Source organism: Heptranchias perlo, chromosome 20 (assembly GCF_035084215.1).
Source record: "Heptranchias perlo isolate sHepPer1 chromosome 20, sHepPer1.hap1, whole genome shotgun sequence".
Classification (NCBI taxonomy): Eukaryota; Metazoa; Chordata; class Chondrichthyes; order Hexanchiformes; family Hexanchidae; genus Heptranchias; species Heptranchias perlo.
This window is the reverse complement of record NC_090344.1, coordinates 39,097,680-39,124,797: the sequence shown is the minus strand read 5'-3', so window position 1 is coordinate 39,124,797 and position 27,118 is coordinate 39,097,680. Positions and strand designations below refer to the sequence as shown.

General features: G+C 43.8%; 1 protein-coding gene across 1 annotated transcript in view; it reads right to left on the bottom strand.

The window, feature by feature from the left end:
- Positions 1–3,796: 3,796 nt before the first annotated feature.
- The window catches only part of LOC137335728 (rho GTPase-activating protein 25-like), a 41,772-nt gene continuing 18,450 nt past the window's right edge, over positions 3,797–27,118 (bottom strand). The window contains exons 4-11 of the mRNA XM_068001044.1: positions 22,606–22,734; positions 16,855–17,062; positions 16,063–16,195; positions 12,518–12,591; positions 11,731–11,852; positions 10,384–10,568; positions 8,647–9,245; positions 3,797–4,084 (exon numbers count right to left, since the gene is read on the bottom strand). Of these exons, the coding sequence (XP_067857145.1) occupies positions 3,883–4,084; positions 8,647–9,245; positions 10,384–10,568; positions 11,731–11,852; positions 12,518–12,591; positions 16,063–16,195; positions 16,855–17,062; positions 22,606–22,734 (1,652 nt within the window). The 3' untranslated portion in view covers positions 3,797–3,882. The remainder of the gene's footprint in view (positions 4,085–8,646; positions 9,246–10,383; positions 10,569–11,730; positions 11,853–12,517; positions 12,592–16,062; positions 16,196–16,854; positions 17,063–22,605; positions 22,735–27,118) is intronic.

Genomic DNA, 27,118 nt, shown 5'->3' with positions numbered 1-27,118 from the left:
AGGTATCCAACTGTTTCTTGAATGAGTCCAGTGTTCTGGCCACTACCCTCCTGGCATCACATGGACAGGATTTCAATACAAATTTCAAGTAAACAAACATCTTTGTTACCTCTAGACTCGACTATTCCATTGCTCTCCTGGCTGGCCTCCCATCTTGCACCCTCTGTAAACTTGAGCTCATCCAAAATTCTGCTGCCCATATCCAAACTCGCACCAAGTCCCATTCACTCCTCACCCCTGACCTACATTGGCTCCCGGTCCGGCAATGCCTTGGTTTTTAAAATTCTCATCCTTGTTTTCAAATCTCTCCATGGCCTTGCACCTCCCTATCCCTGTGACCTCCTCCAGCCCGACAACCCTTACCCTCCTCCAATTCTGGCCTCTTGCACATCCCCCATTTTCATCACTCCATCATTGGCGGCCGTGCCTTCAGCTGCCTAGATCCTAAGCTCTAGAATTCCCTCCCTAAACCTCTCCGTCTCTCTATCTCTCTCTCCTCCTCTAAGACGCTCCTTAAAACCTACCTCTTTTACCAAGCATTTGGTCACCTGTCCTAATTTCTCTTTATGTGGCTCGGTGTCAAATTTTGTTTGATAATCGCTCTGGTGAAGCACCTTGGGACGTTTTACTCCGTTAAAGACACCTAAAGTGCTGTAAGCTGCAGGGCTACGGACTGGGTGCTGGAAGGTGGGATTAGAATGGGCACCTGGTTGTTCTTCGAGCCGGCGCGGACACGATGGGCCGAATGGCCCCCTTCTGTGCTGTATCTTTTCTATAGTTCTATGTATGAATGCATGTTGTTGTTGTTGTAAAACACAGTCAACATTCTTTATTGGAAGAGTAGCAATGATGATTTTTGCAATACAAGTGACAGCACGACTGACATTTACAATCACACATGGAAAACTAAGCACCAAGCCCTCTTTAATATGGCTGGAGATTCAAAAGGTCAAGAAGAAATAGACAATAAAATATCATACCTAATTAAAGAACTGTAATCAACCAATGGCAAAATCAGGAAGAGCTACGACATAAAATGACTAAATCTTACAGTACAATGAGCATGTGCAGTAGCTCTAACACACACAGGGAATTAACTCTCCTGATGATCTGAGCTCCCAGGAAAGAATGAAGTCAAGTAGGAGGCAATGCAATGAGTTTTGATTTAAACATTATGCGAATGGAAAAGGTAAAGTGTGTTGGGTGCAACAAGAAAGGAAAGTTCACAGCAGTACTGGCCATTGTGGTACCAATAAGGTACAGAGACAAAGATTGTAACAGAGAAGAGAACATACAAACTTCAGCAATGTAAAGATTCATCTTGTCGTTTGATATATCTTTCCCCTCCCCTCCTCCAGATATGAACTCCTGCTGGGGTACGACAAGCACTGGCCACATTCGCTACTTTGCCCAAGTGGTCATTCTCCATGTGTGGCTGTCGGCCATCTATTGGGTTATAGGCAGTGTCACCGCCAAGCAAGATCCTGCCCTCACTCAACATACACGGATAAATTTTCGTCTTCACTGCCTGGGCAGTAATCCGGCGTAGCAGATAGCTCGCCCATTATGGAACCGGCCCGGTTTTTATTCCATGGAAATAAAAACTGGGCGGGTGATCTGTTTCGCCAGATTACATCCCGTCCCCCCCGCCAGATAGTGAAGATGAAACTCTACCCTACACACTTTCCAGCAGATGTCACTGGTTAGTAATCAAGTGCCAGAGTCCCTGACTGATAATTCCCCATCCCTTGGGACAGTGTGGCCAGTTTGGACCCTTCACTGCCATCCCAGCCAAGATGAGAAAATTCAACACAGACTAAGGGTTGAATGGGAGACGTTGCTGTTCTGTATGGGTCAGTTCTGCTCTGCACAACACATTTACTCATTGACCCACCAGAGGAGCTTCGCATTGCTTTCTCTCTCTCAAACCTTTATACGATTGAAACTTGATTAAAAGGCAACAGTTATTTTCGGATGACTACAGGTAGGCTTGGTTGAGAGGATATTGCCGCTTTATGTCTTTGCTTTTGCAAGGCGTTTTACTGAGTTGGCTAGCAAAAGTTGGGGGAGGGCAGGGGGTGACACAATACACGATGCACTGATAACCCAATGCAGTGCGCGCCTTCTGCTGTGCATCGAATCAAAGCAGATGTAAACGTCCCGTATTGCAGCAGAGGTGATATATGTTGCATCCCGAGCTTACTCAGCAGCATTTGAAGAGTTTGCAGGGCAAGCTTTTCCAGAAAGCAAGCCTGTCCAAACCCCCCTAAGATATCAACTGTACAATCAAGCCCTCTTTATACAGTGATCTTTAGCAGCTATCATTATAGGAGCCACACAAACAATACATAATGAGGGAAGAGTTTGTTAGGTAAGGGTATTAAGGGTTACAGGACCAAGGCAGGTAGTTGGAGTTAAGATACAGAGCAGCCATGATCGAATTGAATGGCGGAACAGGCTCAAGGGGCTGAATGACCTCTTCCTTTTCCTATGTTCCGAAGGGACCTCAGATGAGATGGAAGAATTGCTCTGGTGACTATCTGTAGAGAACAACAAATGCACGTTGTCAGTATGCATTTAGGATGTTGCTACATGTAGTGCCTGTAGCAAACCGTTCCCCCATGGTTCTCTGTTAGCAAGGGAACTTTAATATCTAAATTAGTATATATATACAAAGGCCATGGTTCAGCTAGGAGCCCGACGAATGGCAGTCCTTGACATGTACTCTTTGTGAGAGACCCACGAGTGTCTGTTTTCACACCACTAAGTGTACATAGTAAGACAGACAGCAATGTGGAAATACGAGAGTTATGGAAAAGATATGATTGTACCTTAAAGACTATTGAGAGTTTAGTCGTATGTTTTCTATCAGGCTATAGCCAGCAATCTGCAGTGTGTTTATACAGGGCTGGCTGCAATTAGCTGCAGGGCACAACCCAGCTTCGAACTTAAATGGAAAAGTGTTTTCTTTCAAAGTACAGAATGCATATTTATGCTAATCTAGCTGTAATTGCTATAAGAACATAGAAATCGCTAGATTAAAAAAAGACCAAGGTCCATCTAGTTTGCCTTCTACCTTCTTGGTAGTCACATTATACAATGATAACGGAGTTGTTGACTAATCATAACAATTAATCTTTATCAATTATTCTGCAACAGACCGAGAAATGACATGAGAAAACCCCCCAGTGTTGGAGAGTTTTGGGAACCGTAAGTCCAAAGTCACCTTTATCCTCCAAAGCCTGCTATACGTCCCACATGTCATGTCTCAAATTACTGCTACATTTACCACACGTCATGGCTCAAATTACTATTCCGATTGATCTTTCTAGCATGACTGATAGACCGGTCTTCCGCACAGCACCCAACACGGGTTACACTGATCAGGTGTATGCACAGGGGTACATGAGGTGAATGGCACTGGTGCAAAACATGATCTGAGTCATCAAACGAAAATCACTTCCATTGCATTATAGCAGTCAGATGGCAGCTCCTCCCTCACTAACCCAGCCTGTCCAGTTCTCAAACAGCAGCTCCTCCACTGTAGCAAGCACACAATTTTACCTAACATACTGACATACTCTGTCCATACAAACTGTAAGCCACAAGAGCAGGAGCAGCATTGTTATTTTTCAGCCAACTATGTACTGATTGAAGACAACCCTTCCATAGTCAGTCAGTGTGAAGGGAATGCTGCTTGAATTTCTGCAGTCCTTTCCCCCTCCATTACCTCCAGGTGTAATGTCTCCAACATTGTGATAAGCTGGAATATTGTGATAAACTGGTGAAAGAAAAATAAAAGTGGAAGATTTTTATTTGTTTTTAAACAGTCAGCCAAGCCCCACTAAAGGAACTCCTCTGTCGCAGGGACCTTTTGCAGCTTTAAGACGAGGTTTCATTTTTTGTCTGAAAGAAGTCCTTCAGCTCCTTCTCCAGGACCTGGTTCCGTTTATCGGCGTCTTCCTGTGCACGCATGGTGTTTCGCAGCCTGATTTCCAGTGCTTCGTGTTTCTTCTTCTCTTGCTCCAGCTGTTGGTTGAGTCGGACCACCTTGGCCCAAACTTCGTAATTCTCCTTTTCAAGACTGCAAACAAAAGCAGATCGATTTTGTCAGTTTTAACACTCAGTAGCAGGAACTATAACACGGATGCACAGTGTGCAATCCAACTTAAACTGCAATACAGGCACAAGGTGTACCATCCAACAGGAATTATAACACAGACACACAGTGTATCATCTAACAGGAACGATAACAGACACATAGCATGGTCATCAGGACCTGTAATATGGCTGATACTTTATAATCTCTTACAGTGTTCACCAGTATGTTCCGACGGACAAATTGCAATGAGCAGTATTGAGACACTTTCTCATGGGGAGGAGAAATCATCTATTGGATGATTGCTAGTTGCTGTCAAGCAGCTCCTGGTAGCTGATTGCAGAGTAGTGTTGCACACAACTGGGAGTTTACAACCATCCCCCAGGGATGGTGCAAGCCACATGAATACCTAAAATGGGAGAGAATCATTTTAAGCAAACACAAGATTTGGACCCTTGCATAATTCTGACAAATGGCTTTTTCCCCCATTTCTGATATTGGACTAACCCGCTGGGAGTTGGGCATGCTACTAGATCTTTGACAGCTATGTCTGTAACCTTTCTGAGCCCACAAAAGCTGTTCCTACTCCATATATTCAACCACTCAGATTCTCACTCCCCAACATTTCACCGGTCACATCCTCAGATTTACAAGGCATAGGACTGCATAGAGGGGCAACCAAGTACCAGACTTGCTGACAGTTATCGGGATGGCAACTCAGCTCTGACTGGTTTCACAGAAAGCTGACTCCGCTGAAGTGAATTCCTAAGAAAGGTGTCAGCCATGGCTCAGTGAGTAGCACTCTCACCTTTGAATCAGAAGGTTGTGGGCTCAAGTCTCACTCCAAAGACTTGAGCACAAAATCTGGGCTGATACTCCAGTGCAGAACTGAGGGAGTGCTGCACTGTTGGAGGTGTCATGAGATGTTAAACCAAAGGCCCTGTCTGCCCTCTCAGGTGGATGTAAAAGATCATAGGGTACTATTTTGAAGAGCAGGGGAGTTCCCCCTGGTGTCCTGTTTAATATTTATCCCTCAACCAACGTCACTAAAGCAGATTATCTGGTCATTATCACAGGGCTGTTTGTGGACCTTGCTGTGCACAAATTGGCTGCTGTGTATCCTGCATTACAACAGTGACTACACTTCGTTGGCAGAAAAGTGCTTTGGGACGTCCTGAGATCGTAAAAGGCACAATGGAAATGCAAGTCTTTCAATTCTGTGAAGTGAATGGTTCTGGACTTTTAATATTCACTCACTCGTCACATCTAAGACTTACTCATTCACAGCAAGTTTTTGTCAAGTGAATATTTTGTTTGAGAATGCAGTTAAGCTTGACGTTTTTTTATTTCCTCTAATTTTTTCCTATTTCTCTCCCACTAGCCTCCCCACATCACAGCACTCGAAGCCAGGAGGTCAGTCAAAAAAGAAAGGACTTCCATTTTATATAGCATCTTTCACGACCTCAGGATGTCCCAAAGTGCTTCGCAGCCAATGAAGTACTTTTCATAAAATCATAGAATGATTACAGCACAGAAAGAGGCCATTCGGCCTGTCAAGCCCATGCCAGCTCTCTGCAAGAGCAATCCAGTTAGTCCCTCTCCCTCGCCCTTTCCCCGTAGCCCTGCAAATTTTTTCCCTTCAAGCACTTATCCAATTCCCTTTTGAAAGCCACGATTGAATCTGCCTCCACCACCCCCTCAAGCAGTGCATTCCAGATCATAGCCACTCACTGTGTAAAAACGTTTTTCCTCATGTCACCTTTGGTTCTTTTGCTGATCACCTTAAATCTGTGTCCTCTGGTTCTTGAACCTTCCGCCAATGGGAACAGTTTCTCTCTATCTACTCTGTCAAGACCACTCATGATTTCATACGCCTCTATCAAATCTCCTCTCAACCTTCTCTGTTCTAAGAAGAACAACCCCAGATTCTCCAGTCTATCCACTTAACTGAAGTCCCTCATCCCCGGAACCATTCTAGTAAATCTTTTCTGCACCCTCTCTAAGGCCTTCACATCTTTCCTAATGTGCAATTCCCAGAAGTGGTAACAATACTCAAGTTGTGGCCGAACCAGTGTTTTAGAAAGGTTCATCATAACTTCCTTGCTTTTGTACTCTATGCCTGTATTTATAAAGCCCAGGATTCCGTATGCTTTTTTAACCACTTTCACTACCTGTCCTGCCACCTTCAAAGGCCTGTGCACATAAACCCCCAGGTCTCTCTGTTCCTGCACCCCCTTTAGAATGGTACCCTTTAGTTTATATTGCTGGTCCTCGTTCTTCCTACCAAAATGTATCACTTCGCACTTCTCTGCGTTAAATTTCATCTGCCACGTGTCCGCCCATTCCACCAGCCTGTCTATATCCTCTTGAAGTCTATCACTATCCTCCTCACTGTTCACTACACTTCCAAGTTTTGTGTCACCTACAAATTTTGAAATTGTGTTCTGTGCACCCAAGTCCAAGTCATTAATATATATCAAAAAAAGCAGTGGTCCTAGCACTGATCCCTGGGGAACACCACTGTATACGTTCCTCCAGTCCAAAAAACAACCGTTCACCACTATTCTCTGTTTCCTGTCTCTTAGCCAATTTCGTATCCATGCTGCCATTGACCCTTTTATTCCATGGGCTTCAACTTTGCTGACAAGCCAATTATGTGGCACTTTATCAAACGCCTTTTGAAAGTCCATATACACCACATCAACCGCATTGCCCTCATCAACCCTCTCTGTTACCTCATCAAAAAACTCTATCAGGTTAGTTAAACATGATTTGCCTTTAATAAATCCGTGCTGGCTTTCTTTAATTAATCCATGCTTGTCCAAGTGACTGTTAATTTTGTCCCGGATTATCATTTCTAAAATCTTCCCCACCACCGAGATTAAACTGACTGGCCAATAGTTGCTGGGTTTATCCTTACACCATTTTTTGAACAAGAGTGTAACATTTGCAATTCTCCAGTCCTCTGGCACCCTGTATCTAAGGATGATTGGAAGATTATGGCCAGCAGCTCTGCAATTTCCACCCTTATTTCCCTCAGCAACCTAGGATGCATCCCATCCAGACTGGGTGACTTATCTGCTTTATCTTTAAGTAATTTTTAGCCCATCCAGTATCTCAGTTATCTCCTCTTTTACTGTGACTTTGGCAACATCTTTTTCCTTGGTAAAGACAGATGCAAAGTACTTATTTAGTACCTCGACCATGCCCTTTGCCTTCATGAGTAGATTTCCTTTTTGGTCCCTAATCGGCCCCAGCCATCCTCTTACTTCCCGTTTACTATTAAAATACCTAGAGAAGACTTTTGGATTCCCTTTTATGTTAGTTGCCAGTCTATTCTCAGACTCTCTCTTTGCCCCTCTTATTTCCTTTTTCACTTCTCCTCTGTACTTTCTACATTCAGCCTAGTTCTCACTTGTATTATCAACATGACATCTGTCATACACCCCCTTTTTCTGCTTCATTTTACTTTCTATCTCTTCCATCGTCCAGGGAGCTCTGGCTTTGGTTGCCCTACCTTTCCCCTTCATGGCAATGTACCTAGGCTGTACTCGAACCATCTCCTCTTCAAAGGCCGCCCATTGTTCGATTGCATTTTACCTGCCAATCTTTGATTCCAGTTTACCTGGGCCAGATCTGTTTTCAACTCACGGAAATTAAGTATTTTTACTCTAGATTGCTCCTTGTCCTTTTCCATTGCTAATCTAAACCTTATGATCACTGTTCCCCAAATGTTCCCCTACTGACACTGGCTCCACTTGACCCACCTCATACCCCAGAACCAGATCCAGCAATGCCTCCTTCTTTGTTGGGCCGGAAACGTACTGATCAAGGAAGTTCTCCTGAACACACGTCAGAAATTCTTCCCCCTCTCTGCCCTTCACACTGTTACTATCCCAGGATAATTGAAGTCCCCCATTATCACTACTCTATGGTTCTTGCACCTCTCTGTAATTTCCCTGCAAATTTGTTCCTCTATATCCTTCCCACTAGTTGGCGGCCGATAGAATGCATCCAGTATTGTAATGGCACCTCTATTGTTCCTTAACTCAAACCAAATAGATTTTGAAGTGTAGTGAATGTTGTAATGCAGGGAAAAGTGTCAATTTCCATCAACACAGCGAGTTGTAATGATCTGGATTGCACTGGCTGAAAGGGTGGTGGAAGCAGATTCAATCGTAACTTTCAAAAGGAATTAGATAAATATTTGAAGGGAAAAAATTTACATGGCTATGGGGAAGGAGCAGGGGAATGGGACTAATTGGATCGTTCTTTCAAAGAGCTGGCACAGGCACAATGGGTCGAATGGCCTCCTCCTGTGTTGTACCTACTATGATACTATGAACAGTAAAGCAAAACTGGGAACTGAAGCCATGTCTCTCAGGCTCACCTGCCCCTCTCCCACTGTCTGCCTCGTTCCTTGTTCCCATCCCACTTCCTGCTTCCATCCCATACTCTGTCCAGTTGCTGACTTGACAAGGGTGATAACCTGCCAAAATATTGCAAACCAGCTGAGAAACCCAAAGGCTCAAAGAGTCAACATTTACCTTTCAATTCTTTCCTCGTAGCTGTGCTTCTGGCTGTTGAGCTCCTGCCTCAGCTCCATGAGCTGGCTTCGAATCTGTTCCATGCTCATTTCTCCCAGCCCAACCTCTATTTCTTCACCTTTGCTGTCCACCTTCGGTTGCTCCTGTTGGGTCTTTGCTGAGAGACTTTGGCTTGTCTCGAGCAAGGAGTTCCCAGAGCTGACCACTTGACCGCTACCTGCGTCATCCGCAGTGGACAATGCACTGGGTACAGCAGACCACCCAGTGCCTAGAGAGTCCTTATCCTGAGAACTGCAAAAAGAAGTTGGTGTTGGGACGTTATCATAAGTGGAGACCCGCTGATCAGCAAACAGGACCTTCAGGGTGTCCTGGGAATGAGTCCTTCTGTGTCTCTCAATGATGGTTTCCTCGCAGCTCCTGATCTGGGAATTCTTCAGTGTGTTAGAACTGTCTGCCTTTGCACTGATGAGCATCTCTCCAACTGAACTCAAGGTGCATTTCCTGGCTGGGAGTGTCTGTGTCCTTTTCCTGGGGCTATCATTCCAGTTTTCCAATTCATTTTCTGAGGTGCTGCTGCCATTCCCATCAATTTGGCAGGGCTAGAGATAAAGAAATTACTGTAAATATTCTTACTATTTCCCATGACACCGGTACCCCGATATGTTCCTGCTAGATGTCAATGTAAAATCAAGGCACGCTAACCTGATTCACAAATGTACATAAGCAACAAAGTTGAGAAGAAATGCTAATAAAGGGGAGGAGTGAGGGGCGGGCAGTGGAAGAGGTTACTACAGCAGTGATTGATTTGCTGGAAAGCAGTCTCCTCAGGTGGTGTATCCCAGCCTCTGTTATTGGCATTCACTCATTTCTTTCTTTTAACTTTCTGGTTCACACAGATCGTTTATGCCTCACGTTCGATCCTGAGCTGTATGGAGTTAGTTGATCTCAGCTGGGGCAGCAGTCCGGAGACGGCAAGCGATCTCGGCGCTTTTGGGCTCGGGAGGGGAAACAATCAGACGGGGATGGGGGGGGTTTCTGCCCCTGATCGCAATGCCATTGCTGAATCTTACTGGGGTACAGTTTGGCGGGCAGTGGCTGCCACTTCAGTACCTTACCCCAGTGGTCATTCCTCATGCAAGAGCCTAGGCACTGAGTGTCATTAGGCTACTCAACTACAGCAGGCCATGATGGCAAAAGTAGTTCCTGTTCTCCCCCAACATCCACATGTGTGCACTTACCCACAGGAACCCCGATGAGCTGCCGATGGTGACTCAAGGCCTCGCCCCTCCCTATCTCTGTAACCTTCTCCAGCCCTACAACCCTCCGAGATCTCTGCGTGCCTTCAACTCTGACCTCTTATGTATCCCCCACTTCCTTCGCCCCACCGTTGGTGGCCGTGCCTTCAGCTGCCTAGGCCCTAAGCTCTGGAATTCCCTCCCTAAACCTCACCACCTCTCCACTGCTCTCTCCTCCTTTAAGACGCTCCTTAAAACCGACCTCTTTGACCAAGCTGTTGGTCACCTCTCTTAATGGCTCCTTCTTTGGCTCGGTGTCAAATTTTTGTCTGATTACACTCCTTGGGAGGTTTTACTATGTTAATAGGTGCTAAATAAATGCAAGTTTTTGTTGTTGATGAAAAGTGTGGTGTAAGAGTGGTGAGCTGCTGATGGTGATTCAGTGCATCTGTGCTGAGCTAATGATTGTTCCAGACTTTGCCCTCATGTTCACAAATCCTACCCTGGATGATCCGGTTGCTGTTCCTGTCACAAGCTCCGCTGCACCCCAGCCAACCGAGCTTCGTTGTATGGAGGCTTTCTTGCTGTCTGACTTCAAAGGGGAAGGAGGTTTATCCTTGTGTTTTGGAAACAGTTCGTCATGGCTACTGATCAGCACGGTCATCAGCTTTTGAATCTGTGGTGCCCCTGTCTCAGAAAAAAAAGGTAGAAGATTGGGTTATTTTGCTGTATTATATTTTTTTACTTGGATGAAAGAAATGCCTGAAGTTCTACATAGCGCCAGCAAACTCCTTTACTTCACGTCTGTCAGAAGCCACATAAAATCCACAGGTTAAAATCAGTTGCAGGATAAAGCAAATGTACCAATGGCACATACGATGGCAAGAAAGTTATGCCTGCAAAAACAGCAATGCGGATTTTGGAAGTATCCCTTTAATTGCTCATTGTGCGAGCCCTGCTTGATGAATCCAGGGAATCTCCCATTTCTAAACAGACACTGCAGGCATTATCTGCACTGGGGGAATCTTGCTGTGTGCAAAATGGCTGCCATATTTGCCTACATCACCACAATCACTGCACTTTAAAGAAATTCATCGCATGTGAAGCGCATTGGGCCATTTCTGAGAGATGTGACGTGGTGCTATATAAACGCAAGTCCTTTTTTTTTGTCTTTTTCTTTGTTGGGACTAAGCTTCATTATTTCTTTCTGTGAGATATTTATCTTCTCACCTTCCTCTCTCTTAGACATGACTGATCAAGAGGGAAAGGCAAGCGATCTCTTTCCCAGGCATCTATTAATACCACTGTAGCCAGCTATTGGAATGTGCACAGCACGGTCTTTTTTTTTATTCGTTCACGGGATGTGGGCGTCGCTGGCAAGGCCGGCATTTATTGCCCATCCCTAATTGCCCTCGAGAAGGTGGTGGTGAGCCGCCTTCTTGAACCGCTGCAGTCCGTGTGGTGACGGTTCTCCCACTGTGCTGTTAGGAAGGGAGTTCCAGGATTTTGACCCAGCGACAATGAAGGAACGGCGATATATTTCCAAGTCGGGATGGTGTGTGACTTGGAGGGGAACGTGCAGGTGGTGTTGTCCTTTTGATATCCCACCTCCCCCTCTCTCTGTTGGGACGTGCTTGACCTCCCTTCAGCATTTCACTAAGAAGACACAGCTGAGATCAGAATGTGGGCAGGCAGGAACCTATCTCATGCCGCTCTGTGGTGCCGTGTTAGAGTTCCAGCGCTGTGCCCTGCCATGCTGCCCCAGCAAGAGCTGTTTTGAATTGTCATGGCCCACCTCAAACTTTAGAAGTCATACATGGCTGAAGAATTACTTAAGTCTCTGACTTGCCTCTCATGATGGCCACAGGATCTTCGATTTTGGGTCTGAGGAGATTCACCCCGATGACAGTCGCTAGATTGTCCACACTCATTTTATTGACGCTGCAGTGTAGCTGAACCTCATGGAGAAACCTGTCCCAGGAACAGAGAAGAAGCATTCACTTTGGGTGCTAAATAACTGCATATTCTCAAAGAACTGAGACCAGTTGCCAAAGTCATTTTGTAGAGAAGAACAACTCCAGGATCAAACATGTACAGTCATCTCCATCAAAGATTTTCCACATACTACAGAGATATATAATCATCAGAGGAATCCATAATCATTCCCATTTTAAATTGAAACTTGCATCCAACTTTCATTATATAATTGGTAATCTAACAAGTGGTACATACTGAGGAACCTTGGGGAATACTATCCCGAGACCCTGGATCAGATCAGCTCATTCCTGGCAAAGAAGTCACATCACATCCTCTGCCTGTTTGTATCCATGTCTGCTTGGTGGGCCAGTTGTTTTCACAAGAAAGCCCATCAGTTTGCCCAATCTTTCAGGTTCATATCAAGAACCTTTACCAATCACTTTCATCTCTTGATGCCAGCCCCATAATCCCTCCATTCCCAACCCCATGTACCTCCATTCCCAATCCCATATCCCTCCATTTCTAATCCTGTAGCCCTTTATTAAACAAACACTTCTAGAGTCCACATTCTGATTTTCCAACATCAGCTAAAACAAAGACCAAGTATGCAATAATAAAAGGGTGGGTTCATGTCGAGTGTCTCAGGTGGGGGTTCGTACCTGCAGATGTAGCTGAGCAGGTTGTAGTTTGCCTGAGGCAATAATGACACCTGTTTCATCACCTCCTGCTGCCCCTGTTGAGAAAGGGTAACAATTCTTAGCGTTAGTCGTGTGTCAGACCAGGTTGTCACAAAGCACATTGTACACTTACGCACAAACAGCTGATACCAGAAGAAATGGTAAAAAAAATTCATTTTCATTCGATTCTGGCCCACCTTCTTGGAGAGCTACTCGACAGAATCTCTACTGCCTCCTTAAAAAAGAGACTGATCAGCGTGACAGTAATTGTTCTCAGTTATTCCATCATCCCGTAAAATACAAGGAAAAACTATGTGAGGAAATAATTATTCCTTACAGTTTTGAAATAGCCATTAAAATGGAAGCTGTCCTATCAAAAGTACAAAATTGACCAGGGCTCCCTTCGATTTGGAGATTAGCCAGAATACAGGGGCTTTGTTTTAGGTGCTAATTAAATGTATAGGTAGCCAAGGCATTAACAGGTACTCGACACCCAGGCAACATGTCAGCACCAGCTCATTGACATTCTATGCAATAGTTTGTACCATTGTGTCTTTAATCATGGATGACAGCTCTGATTTAAGAGTCCTTGGGACTGGATAAATCCTGGGAATTCTTCATTGTTTTTAGTTCTGACAAGTTCATGGCTGAACAGAGATTTACATTATCCACGTGGAGCCTCACATCTGGAGGGCCTACCAGATCGTATGAAACAAATCTGACTCTTTTATCCCAATTCATCAGACTGTGAGAAATACTTTCTAAAAAGGGTATTAACCCCTTAAAGCATGTTTTCAATGTTATTGTTTTTAAGTATTGTGATAATTCAGCATCATATTATATCGTTTACCTTCTAGAATCCTAGAATTTGCAGCACAGAAGGAGGCCATTTGGTGCATCCCACCAGTGCAACTGGAGCTATCTATCTAATCCCATTTCCCTTTCCTTTCCCTCTGATATTCTTATCCAATTCCCTTTTAAATGATGATGTGGAGATGCCGGTGATGGACTGGGGTTGACAAATGTAAGGAATCTTACAACACCAGGTTATAGTCCAACTGTTTTATTTGAAAATCACAAGCTTTCGAAAGCCTCCGAAAGCTTGTGATTTTCAAATAAAACAGTTGGACTATAACCTGGTGTTGTAAGATTCCTTACACTTTTAAATTATGTTATAGTCCCTGCCTAAATATCCACTTGTGATAAAGCATTCCATGTTCTAATAACCCTCTGATGAAAACATTTCTTCTAATTTGTTCCTTTGTTCTTCTGGTGATAATTCTCCACCCATGCCTCTTGTTACCAACTTGTCAACTGTTTCTCAAAATCATTAATCATTTTGAAAAGCATTGTTGCAGTGAAAAAAGCCCCAATTTTTCAAGCTTTTAATTCCTATAGAAACTCTCATTCCTTGTATCTTTCTGGGGAATCTTTACTGAACACCGTACCCTTTCCATGGCTCTAATATCCTTCCTATTATAATTTCTTACTATCAATTTTAAAGTGCTGAAGGAGGCCATTCAGCCCAACAGGCTGTGCCAGCTCTCTGAGCAAGCTCTCCACTTAGTGTTACTCCCCTGCCCTTTTCCTATTCCCTTTTAAACTTTTCTTTTTGAAATATTTTAAAAGCTGTTAATGGATTCTGCTTCCACCAATGATTCTGGTTGGACGTTCTGTGTCCTAACAACCCTCTGCATAAAGCTTCTCCCAACCTTTCCCTTGTTCATCTCGTGATCTCGTACGGACTCACCAATCAGTGGAAATAGATTCTCCCCACTTACCCATCCTCAAAACTCCAGGTAATTTTATCAGTCCCCTTCTGTGTATTAATAATTAATAAATAAATTTGAACAAGTGCTATCAGCCCGTTTACGTTGATTTGTCAATTTGGTATTTTGTGCCTTTAGAGGAAGACAGGAGAACATGGTAGGCCTCCCACGTGACCTGGAGTGTATTAAATACAGCAGAAGGGGATAATTGTTTAACCTCTGCATGCCACCCCTCCACTTACAAGAGCACAGGTTTTAAACAATAGGAGACACCGTTTGCACGCGGAGTCCCACCTTTTTTACCATTAACACAAAGCAGCAGTGTCGGGGAAAACCATAACAATAGCATCATGCATATATAGTATTAACAATTTTTCTGCAAGAACAGGCTTTGATGCACCCTTGTGCCCTCTCTGTAAGTAAACACAGTGAAGCACGCTAGATACCTTATCATGGTAGCTCAGGCACTTAAATACAAATAAGCAACTCTTCTGAAAATCACCAAAGTCAATAGTAATTACAACGACTTGTCGGAAAAAACATCCTAATAAAAATAAAAATATTACCATAATGCATACAGGTTAAAAAAAGGAACAAAGTGACATGTTAAAAGGATCCATGAGGCATTCTGGTCTCTAATCATAACTTTAAGAATTCCCCACCACAGGTGCTGTGTGTGTAGTTGCATTTGTGCAGCTTACAACAGCGCTGCACCACAAGATGAGAGCTTTCAATAACTATGTGTTGGCACTGAATCCATTCAGCCCCTGGCATGTAGCTGTATACAGCAAAATAGGCTGCATCCACTGATCCTGTGGCAACATGTCACACACAACTGTGTTTTAGTGTGGTAATAACTATTATTATTGAAGTGGATTCCTTCAGTCTCCCCACCTGCTTTTATTGTGAACTGCAACCAACATTTTCATTTATTTTTAACTCTCTGTCTGCTGCTGGTTCTCCAGTGTGCGTTCCTGAAATGTACAGTGAGCTGGCATCGTATACCGTGTTTTATTCCTCTAGGCCCATTAAATCATTAAGGAGGTGGCTTGGCTGCAATTCAAACTAGGTTTTTATTTACTGTCTTTAGTCAACTGTGCAGGATCTATTATTTCAATCCATCTTTCATCCATCTCTTATTTCAGATTTCATTGGAACAATAAGACCAGTCGCTCCCCCTAAAGGCTCAGTGTGGTAAGTGCATTGCCTGATATGGGGCTGAGCCATTTAGACTGGAAAGATCATGGGCTCCACGCCTGTTCTAGACTGACTCACCCGACCTGAGCTAGAGAAATCCCATCATGAAAGGCAGGTGTGGTCAGCAATAGGCTTAGCTGTGATATCTCTCACAATCGAGTTACCTGGTGACAAGAACTGCCTCAGCTCAAATATGAAGAATGATGTACAGGAGGGTACACATTTTTCTTCCTCTCTCCGTCAATTTTCATTAGTTATCACCAACTTGAAATCATGACTTTCTAGGTCTCCAAACTATGTAGAACTCCTCAGTCTCCCTTTTCTAATCTACAGGTGTTTAAAAACTAAGCTTGCCATCACCCAACAACCACTTCTTGATTTACCATGTCTTTTCTCCTACTGTTTTCAAACAGTAGTGGTGTCCTGCACTGTGGGTTTTGTCCCTTCACTTTGGTTTTTCAGTTTCAAAAACACACAATGTTATAAAGGCAGACCAATATATAATCAACACTGCGCTTCAGAAAGCAGAGATAGAGAACCAGAGGTAGAATAACAACACACCTCCTCTTCATCGTTGCTCATTATCTGACTGCATGCAAGGAAGTCCTCGTACTGGGACCAAGGGATGACAGGCTCCGGGAGCTCCCTAAGATACAGCTTGAACAAAGAGGCTACAGTGTGCACATCTGTATCCCTGGAAGAAAAGAGAAGTTTCAATACATGAACTCTGTATGAAGATTCAATGAACTCCACAGAAAAGGATGGGTTTTAACGAACTTATTCACAAAATTAGCAGGAGAATCCCACAGATTTAATCATGCTTAGGACAGGCCAGGAGATAAAGGCATCTCTGGACCAAGTCACTTGTCATTTATTTACAATGTTTTCATTGTCAGGACAAAATTAGAGCATTTCACACACTCTATTTTAACTCGGGGCAGGAATTGGGGGTGCGGGGGCCAAAGTGAGCAGTGAAGCGTCCGGCCCCCTGGATTGTGAGGTCTGCGGGGGTTTTAACTCCATAACATGCATGCCATAACATTGGAGGTAATTTTGACTTTGTAAATATAGTGTAAAATGGGTGAGAGTGAATTGGCAGCCCATCATACATCTTTCCCAATTTTTATTTCCATTGATGATTTCCATATTACCCAATGACTTCAGTGGAAAGGAAGATCGGGAGAGGTGTATAACGGGCAGCTGATCTGATATCTCCCGTTTCACACTCTCGCCTAAAGTTAAAATTATCCCCAATTACGTAGGGTCACCAATCAAGACGGCAGTTAAGCAGTGCAGTGTTATAAGAGGGCTTGTTCATTGTCGAAGAGTCTTAGGAAGTAGCTATTTGCATACCGATCGAAAGATGGCCTCTCTCCAGAGTCAAAGGCATCCCTCAGTTCTTTTACCAGGTTGTCTTGCCCTGGTAACCGAAAGATTCCTTCCTCATTCAGTCCGTGCTCCCGCATGAAGTCTGCACACTGCTCCACTATAATGGGCACCAGGTGTTGCCCAAACTTTTGCTCATATGCTACGGTATCTGCCAAACGCTGGCCAAACACAGCTGAGGAATGAGAAAGAGTTAAAGTCACATAGTCGTTCTGATCTCTAACACTTTACATTTCTTGGAGTTTGAGGGTTGTGGGAAGTTAACAGAACATGCAATAATATCAATATGTGATGCTTGGCCTGTTAAAGTTTTATATGAACGGCTTTTGAAGATCTGAAGCAAAGTATGTGGGAGGCCTGGAACCTGATCTGAACTCTTTGTGCCTACTTGCCTACAGAGTATGGCGGCTTCAATCAGCCAATCATCACCTTCACTAGTGTTATCCCCTTCTTATATATACAATCCTAGCTATACAAGAGTTGTACATACATTTCATACATTGCTTCAACTCTCCAGGCCCACGGGTTTAACCACGGCACTATTCAAAGAAGAGCAGGGGAATTCTCCCCAGAGCCCTGGCCAACATTTATCCCTCAACCAACACGTAAAAAGCAGATGATCTGGGCATTTATTTCATTGCTGTTTGTGGGACCTTGCAGTGCACAAGTTGGCTGCCATGTTTCCCTACATTACAACAGTGACTACACTTAAAAAAAAAAGTATTTAATTGGCTCTAAAGTGCTTTGGGACATCCTGAGATTGCGAAAGGCGATATATAAATGCAAGTTCTTTCTTTCTATCTTGGGACAAAATATAATGGCTAGGAATTTCCTTGGGCTATCTCCCAATCTGCCGCTGTAACTTGGATGGAAGATCGACAGACACCCCCAGATAGACGAGTAAAAGGGATTTCTGCCGAAGTTATGGCGGCCGATTGGGGGACCCCAAAGGAAATTCTTGCCGCTTGTGCAAAGATAGTGGGCTGAATTGCCAACAATGCACCAACTGTACCTGCATCAAAGAGAGGAGACACTGTAAAGCTGCTAGCATAGCAGTAATAGTGCCAATGTTATAAAGTCACCAAAAACCAGACTAATTTTCAGCTGTTCATGATATTGGACCCATGCATGCCCATTCCAGTTAGCTGCAGTCATACCTGTGACAAGTAACACTCAAAACTGCTGCAAGGTCTGAACGCACACACATATGTCAGATAACTGGATGGGCACATGGCTTAATTACAGGGCTTCAACGCCAGTGTTAATCCAAAGTGGCTCTGTTGAGTTCAGTCCGTTACTCAGAATACCACTAAGCAAGGAGCTGAAGAATGACAAATCTCAGGGAGGGCAGAGTGGACTGTCCCTGTCTCACCCGTTTAACACACGCCCAACCATTGTGGTGCCAATCACAGCCCATATTCCACTGCTACAACTTGCATTCACACAGTGTCTTTAATGTAAAGATAACTGTAAAGAAAACAGATGCTGAGCAAGGAAGAGAGAGTTTAAAAAGAGTGACCAAAAGTTTGGTCCAAGAGATGCGTTTTGTGGAGGTTATTAAAGGAGGAGAAGGAGGTGGAGAGGAATTCCAGAGAGCAGGAGGCTGAAGGCTTTGCAAGCAATGGCGGGACAATGGGAGGGGAGATTTAACAAAAGGCCAGAGACAGTGGAATGAATTGTTTGGGAAGAATTTGGGCTGAAGGAAGTTACAGGCCATGGAGGGATTTGAAGATGATGACAAGGATTTTAAATTTAATGCAGTGGGGGACGTGGGGCCAATATCGTCAGTGACAACAAGGGTGATGGGTGAGCGGGACTTAGTGTGGGACAGGTTATGTGCTGCAGAGTCTTGGACACATTGGAATTTATGGAGGACAGGAGCCAACAAGGAGTGCGTTGAAGCCTTTTCGTTAAGGAATTGAAAACTCCCTACGTATGGTTATAGCAAAGAGTAAAGTAATCCACAATGTGATTTTTTGTTACTGCAGTTCTGAAATACACCTAAAGCAGGCCGGTGAACAGATCTCTTCAGCAGTTAATGGTGTCAGTGTTTGGGAGGGAAAGTTTTCTCCCAAAGTGGCTTGATCATGTAGGGGTTTGTCTCATACCTTTCATAAACTGTCAGACATTGGTCAGAACAGATCAGTCTATATTTCACTTGGCAGCACACGAGGTGCCTGTGGTGTAAAATAACAGATGCCCCATTGTCTTCCTTTTGATCACAATCTCTTTGTACCGCAAGTATGGATTAACAAAGAAACAGTCAGACTCTGGTAAGTACAAACCTGTGCTGTTACTGTCAGTCAGGCCAAAGTTCATAAAAACTGTAGCAAACGGTAAGTTGTAGCAACATCCCAGTTGCAACTAGTTGTCTGGTCATGAATTTGGCTTGTGACTAATTTGGCGAGCTTGTGACACCCAATCTCATGGTCAAAAAATGGAGGGATTCTCATAATATCCAGTGCTAAAACAGTAGTCCTTGATGTGACAAGAGCCGTGGATAAGACATGACATCCTATTCTCTTTGGTGGCATCTTTTAGGAGTTATTGAACTGGCTACATCACTTCTTCTGATGACTGAAGCACTAGACTATGATAAATGGTTGAATGTCCAATTGCAACACATGGAAACAGGGGTCACTCAGGGAAGCATGCTTTGCCTTACTTGGTTTCTCATTTTCAAGCATGCCACAATGAAATGTGATGTACTTTTTGCTGTTGACACCCACACTCCCTCCCCATCCTTATTTACAAAATAGGGATGGGCAATATGTGCCAGCCTTACCTGGGATGCCCATATCCTGAATCAAATCTGAGATAAACTTGTCCTAAAGGTCTCCTCTAGGCATGTGAATCAAATCTTATTAGACAATCTTAAGATCTGCAGCTAGAACATTAGAGAATTTATCTCACTTGCCATCAGCTGTTTTAAATGCTTGAGATTTCATAATATTATAGAGCAGTGACTTCTGCTCTGCAACTTAAGAGTCATTTGAAGGTATATGGGAGCTGTGAGTGTTGATATGAAACCTCTGTACACCCACCGGTATAGGAAACTAGAGCAACATAAGTGGGAAGGGAGCAGAAGGTTATATATGCACCTGTAGTCCTGTAGATTGAAGTTTTTGCAGAAACATGTTACCCGGTCTGATGCATTAACCATCCCTTCTGGGAGTCACAACTACAGTTTCCAGTTGTGTTCCTGGGATTAAAGAGGCATTGACTTTCTTTACAACACCAACTTCAGTGGAGATGTAGCATGAGACTCAGGGCAGGGATTGACTGTCCTTGTAAATTATATCCTTCTGAAAATATATTTTGGTAAGTTGGCACACATGGAACTAAAAGGATTCAAAATTCACAGGATCATGGTCGCTATTGACTGGCAGGATATTAATCAGGCTTCAGCTATTGGAAACCCAGTTAGTTCCCCCTTTTTATGAGGGACAGTTCAGTGCCATGGCAACTGTGAACTCTGGTATCCAACTGTGCAGACTGTAGCAGACACGTGGGTTGAACGATATTCAGCTCTCAATAAAAGCAAAATGAGTGCATTTTCAGTGTGCATGAGTGAGTGGGGAGTGGGGGAATAGGTTGACTCTCCCCACGGCCTGGCCGGAATTAGTGAGGGATGTTGTGTCAGCCATGGCTTAGTGGGTAGGATTCTCACCTCTGATGTCAGAAGGTGGTGGGTTCAAGTCCCACTCCAGAGACTGGAGCATAAAATCCAGGGTGATATTCTGAGGGAGTGCTGCACTGTCGGAGGTGCTGTCTTTTGGATGAGACCTCAAACCAAGGCCCCGTCTGCCCTCTCAAGTGGACGCAAAAGATCCCATGGCACCATTTTGAAGAAGAGCAGGAGAATTCTCCCCAGTGTTCTGGCCAACATTTATCCCTCAACCAACAAAAATAAACAGATGATCTGGTCATTATCACAGTGCTGTTTGTGGGATCTTGTTGTGCACAAATTGGCTGCCGTCGTTTCCACATTACAACGGTGACTACATTTCAAAAAAAGTACTTCATTGAATGTGAAGCGCTTTGGGACGTCCTGAGGTCATGTAAGGCGCTATATAAATGCAAGTCTTTCTTTCTTTGTTGTGTAAAGAGTTGTAGGACAGAACCTATATTCCTAGCACTTCATGGGGCAGCAGGCTGGCGCAGTGTTGTGCTATGCCAGCAGCTGGCCTATTGGTTGGAACATTTGATGAGTAAATTGTGCATCGGGCAACCAACAAATCAAGTACATTTCTATCCCAGCTACCACAACTTCTGTACAGCAGCGATTCCTCACTGTTGACTCAGATTGAAGTTACAACTTTGTATGTGCCCTTAAAATGCTGCAAAACATGCTTGATAAATGAACTGTCAATGTACTTGGCAAAAAGTTCCATTTTCCTTTGACGTTGTTACCCACTCTTTGCTGTCAGTGCAACACCACTGCACAGTTTCCAAGTCTGGTGCAACTCCAGCGAAAATCCGACAGATAAAGAAAGAGAGGGCTTACCTTTCTCGCAGGAAAAGCAGCTCTTCAGCCTGTTGCATCTAAGCTTCAAGCGGGACGAGGGGAAGGGAAAGCAGTGCAAGCTCCATTTGAAGAAAGCCTTGGCTTCAGGCATGAGACCCAACACCAAGCAACTGGGAGGCCGGGCAGCTCAGAACAGACCCTTGCAACAAAATCAGCAGCACAGCAGCTTCTGGCCCAGCTCCATGCCGACTGGTGATTAACTGTTCCTTCCTGATGTTGAAGCATTCTTTGAGGGAAAGTCGCATTCCACTCTCTGGTTCCCATTTTGATTGAAAGCACAATTGATTTCTCAAAGCCGCAGGGCAGGCCTGTACTTGCCTGGCTCTTTGAGGCTCTATGAATCAGTGAAGTACTGCACAAACCTGCTCATTTGTATCTCCTCTAATCTCCAAATTTTTTTCCCTCTCTCAGATTTTAAAGAAAAGTGCAAGGTGGGGGAATGGATATTTAGAGGAGGGGAATGCTTTTAAAATTGATGTCGCAAATCTATTTTATCTGGATGTATTTGTTGTGTTTGCTCATTGATGTGGATTTTTTTTTCCCGAAAAGCAAATTTTCCGTCCAATTTTCTCTCCCGTTCTCCATGAAGGGACTGACTGATGCTTGGTTACGGTTTCACACCTACTGCCCACCCTCATTCAAGTGATTCCTCTTCACATGGGAGCTGACACAGAGCATTCCATCTATTCAAGTAACTGGAGGGGTGGGGGGTGTGCAGCATAGTCTAATACAATCCTTGTTCTCACCCAACATCCATGCACAGGTGTTTTCCAGCAGAGGTCACTGTATAATGATCAGGCATGAGAATGCAGCGAGGCCAGATGTAGCACACCCTGGCTGAGATCAGCCAACACAGAGCAGGAGTGGAATCTCCCTAGTCTGTATGGTTCAGTGCAATAGATAATAGATGGACCCACTTATAAAATGAGCAGCAGGGGAGAGGAATCATTTTTCCTTTTAAGATACACCTAGTAGGATAGTGGTGGTACTTTTGATTATGTCAATGGCACAACATGGTTGTTCCTGTACTGGTAGAGTCCAATATGGGGGGATTGTACATGCACTGTGGAAGAAATGGCTTGATGGACCTTTTGTTTTCGACGATATCTCAAGTTCTTTTTAAGATTCATTTATAAGATTCATTTTTTTAAAAATCAAATAAAGAAAAGTGCCTGAATACAATATGGTACCTCCACTGGAAGCAGCCCCCGTCGTTCTACGGATTGCTTTCACCCAGTCTTCCATTTCATTCTGTGAATTGGCCATCAGCATGTGCGAGTCCTGAACACTCCCTATCCGGTCTCGATCACCACAGCTCGCTGAAAAACACCAGACAGCAAGCATTGATTCAGATTTTTGAATCCACAGATATTAACCTTGAACCAGTTTGGGATTACACAGACACCTATTAACCTTGATCCAGTTTGGGATTACACAGACACCTATTAACCTTGAACCAGTTTGGGATTACACAGACACCTATTAACCTTGATCCAGTTTGGGATTATACAGATACCTATTAACCTTGAACCAGTTTGGGATTACACAGATACCTATTAACCTTGATCCAGTTTGGGATTATACAGACACCTATTAACCTTGAACCAGTTTGGGATTACACAGACACCTATTAACCTTGATCCAGTTTGGGATTACACAGACACCTATTAACCTTGAACCAGTTTGGGATTACACAGACACCTATTAACCTTGATCCAGTTTGGGATTATACAGATACCTATTAACCTTGAACCAGTTTGGGATTACACAGATACCTATTAACCTTGATCCAGTTTGGGATTATACAGACACCTATTAACCTTGATCCAGTTTGGGATTATAGACACCTATTAACCTTGAACCAGTTTGGGATTACACAGACACCTATTAACCTTGAACCAGTTTGGGATTACACAGACACTTATTAACCTTGAACCAGTTTGGGATTACACAGACACCTATTAACCTTCACCCAGTTTGGGATTACACAGACACCTATTAACCTTGAACCAGTTTGGGATTACACAGACACCTATTAACCTTGATCCAGTTTGGGATTATACAGACACCTATTAACCTTGAACCAGTTTGGGATTACACAGACACCTATTAACCTTGATCCAGTTTGGGATTACACAGACACCTATTAACCTTGATCCAGTTTGGGATTACACAGACACCTATTAACCTTGATCCAGTTTGGGATTACACAGACACCTATTAACCTTGATCCAGTTTGGGATTACACAGACACCTATTAACCTTGATCCAGTTTGGGATTATACACATACCTATTAACCTTGAACCAGTTTGGGATTACACAGATACCTATTAACCTTGCTCCAGTTTGGGATTATACACACACCTATTATCCTTGATCCAGTTTGGGATTATACAGACACCTATTAACCTTGAACCAATTTGGGATTATACAGACCCCTATTAACCTTGTACCAATTTGGGATTATAAATACACCTGTTAACCTTGAATCAATTTGGGATTATAGATACACTTAGAATTCACCTTCTGATTACTCATCATTCAGCGACAACAACTTGCCTTTATATGACACCTTTAATGTAGTAAATGTCTCTAAACTCTTCACAGAAGATGCTGAACAGTCATGGAAAATTATTAGGTGATCTAAGGAGGCTTTTGGAGGTGGTTAGGAGAGTGGAAAAATAGCATGCTGGAGAGGATTAGGAAAGGACTTGTAGAGTGTAGGGCTATGGTGGCTGAAAGCTCTGCCTCTGATGGTGGAGGGAAGGGAGACGCCCAGGTGGCCAAAGTTGGAACAACAAAGGGCATGATCTGGGCGTGGAGCTGGAGGAGGTGGGGTGGGGGAAGCTGTGGAGAAATTTGCAAAGGAGGGTGAGAAATTTGAATTCATTGTGTTGGAGGATGATGAAGTAACGGAGGTTGGGGAAGAGAGAGGTGATGGAAGAGTGGGACTTCATGAAATAAAAATGTTTGGAAAATGTTTCAGTTATTCACAATCACAAAATGTAATGGCATAAATTGACTCAAAACATATGATAACTTTTTACATTGGTCGTTATGGCGAAAATAATGCCCCTCCCCTCCCCAAAAGATTTGCCAAATAGTTAATCTTTCATGAAGGCACAGCCCCTTTATTCTATGACATTTCAGAAGGTCGAGTCCTGACGTTACTTGCAGCCGTGCAATGAGAGAACTCCTACAGTGGACAGCGCCAATCAACCAACCACGGAAAGGCCTTCCAACTCACCTCCCCAACCTCACTCCTCCACACCCCCAAGGCAAATCAGGTACCATTGTGAATTGTGGCCAGCACACCCCTTCATGATATCACTGGGTTAGAACTTGAAGTTGCAGGAAGGAAAATTCTTTCTTAAAATTCTGCTTTTGGATTTCTAAAGTATAAAGCGTTCTAACAAAAGGTGACTGTAAGACACTGTTGATAAGTGTGCAGGTATCTTCTTTACAGCTTTTCTTACTGGTTTGCTAGCTTAAGGCCATTGGGTTCTGTGTTGGACCTGCGACAGTTGTTGATGGGAGGGGTTTTGGATAAATTAATGCATTCCAGCGCACATTCACTGCACTACTCTGACACATGGGAAACTTCTTAGGCAGTGTTTCCCCTCACAGGTTATCACAGACAAGTTTTGTCCTGTCCTACCCTTCCTCATTGGATAGTGATCAGGAGTGCCAGGCAAGATGAGGCCAGTCAAGTGGAACACCCCGATTGCCACCCCAGCTGAGGTCAGCTGACTCGACGCAGACTGCAAATCAAACTAGTCTTTGTGAATCACTACCGTGGCAGGTGGTGCATTTACCCAAGCATCCATCAGGGGAGCTGTTTGAGAAGGATGTTAACAAAATCCACCTGGTACAAGGAGTGCGATAATGGTGGGCCAGTGACTTGTGTCAGGCGCCAGCTCTGCTTTTGCTGCATTTTCTGCTCTGTAGTTGGGCCCAATGGAGTCACTTCAATGAAAAAGTGAACTTTCTAAAAGTAGATTGAATGCTGTGACATAAAACTCATATCTGCAAGCAGAGGAAACTTGTTCAGTTTTAACCCAGTATAAGCTGTGGGTTTATAAAAAAACATAACAAATTAAAACTAAAATCACAATCACTCAGGAAATGTAAACTTGCCTTGTGTGACAAAACACCCTTCCGCTTATACTATCATTTTCAGTATCAAAGAGTGGAGATAAAGCTCAGGGCTGGTCCACCATGTTGTGTTGAATAGAATCTATTGTCACCTCGTACTAACATCACTCACAGAGACCACATCCTCTACAAATTCTGAAACCAGTCTTGAGCTAGAGGTGCAGGTACCCAGATCTTGGGCTGCAATTTTTTTTCTTGGTGTTTTTCATGCATCAGAAGGGGTTGCACAGGATGGATGGTCTGATGAACCAGCCACCTACACATTGCAAAAGATCATGAAAAGACACTGAGCTTCGAAATGAATGTACCCACTGTGTCAATCGAAATCCACATCTCTTTCCCACCCCTAAATTAAATCTTGATGCAGTTAATTGCAGATCTTCTCCTTCTGGTGATTGTTTCAATAAATTAAAAGTTGAAGAATATATAGGTCACCGTAAAACAGAAAAAGGATCAACAATGATGTCCCCCCTCCAAAAATCAAAGGAGATAAAATTGCAATTCAATTTAGTGGGGGAGAAATTGGACCCCGTTTCACCCATTTTTGGGGCACAAAATGGGGGCAAAAAATGACCAATTTTGAGGTGCTACGTCCCGCGCTCGAAGTGCGCCTGAAACAGGTGTCAGGCTCCTTGCACATGCTAATGAGGGGCCTAACATCACTTGCCTGCCCTGGAGCCTATTGGTGGGGCCCACATATATCTTTGTTGAGGCCGGTATATCTCCATTCACTTGGTGTCCTGGCTGCCACTACAGTCCTGAGGGCCCAGCTGAGGCTCAGGAGTGAGACTCGCAGCTGAGGGCGTCCCTGCGCCTGGCTCTGCCCCAGCTGTGGTTTGCGTTGGAGTACGGAAGTTCTGTTCCTTACTAGGTATTGAGCAAACTCCCAGAATCTGGATCTCCATTGTTCTCCTGGGGGTGGGGCTGGTCTCCCGCTGGAGACCAGTGGAACCCCTGTGGAATTTCAGGACCAATATTTGCAAATCTCACACACAGGTGAGCTATGAAGAGAGAAATAAAAATACAGAAAATGAATGTCAGAGGGAGAAAAAGAGGACAAGAATAAGGAGAGAAAATAATACATTTAATGTCACTTTGCCATCCCCTGCGGCCCATGTGATGGACTCAGTTTGTTGCTTTTAGCCATATTTCTGTTTCTGTTTTTGGCACGAGCCAATGCCTCAGGTTCAAGGTTGAAAATCTGACTGCCAAAATTGTCCAAAGTTGACACCACAGGTAAATAAAGGCTTAATTCAGCTCAATCACCCTGCCAGTCATGCAGATAGTCTTCAACTTTGTGTGATTCATTTCAACTGTGTCTGCACCCATACACCATCAGACAGAGCAACTGATAAGTGTTTAAGTCTGCACTTTACACACTTCTTAATCTGCAACAAATATAACACAAGTCAAAGAAAATCCCCCGTCTTCATTGCTGTGGCAACCCTTTCAAACTTTGAAATATAATTGTATTCAAATGATTAAAACCCCAAATATATATCGTCAATATTAATCATGCTTATACTGCTGCCCCTGCTCTCAATGGA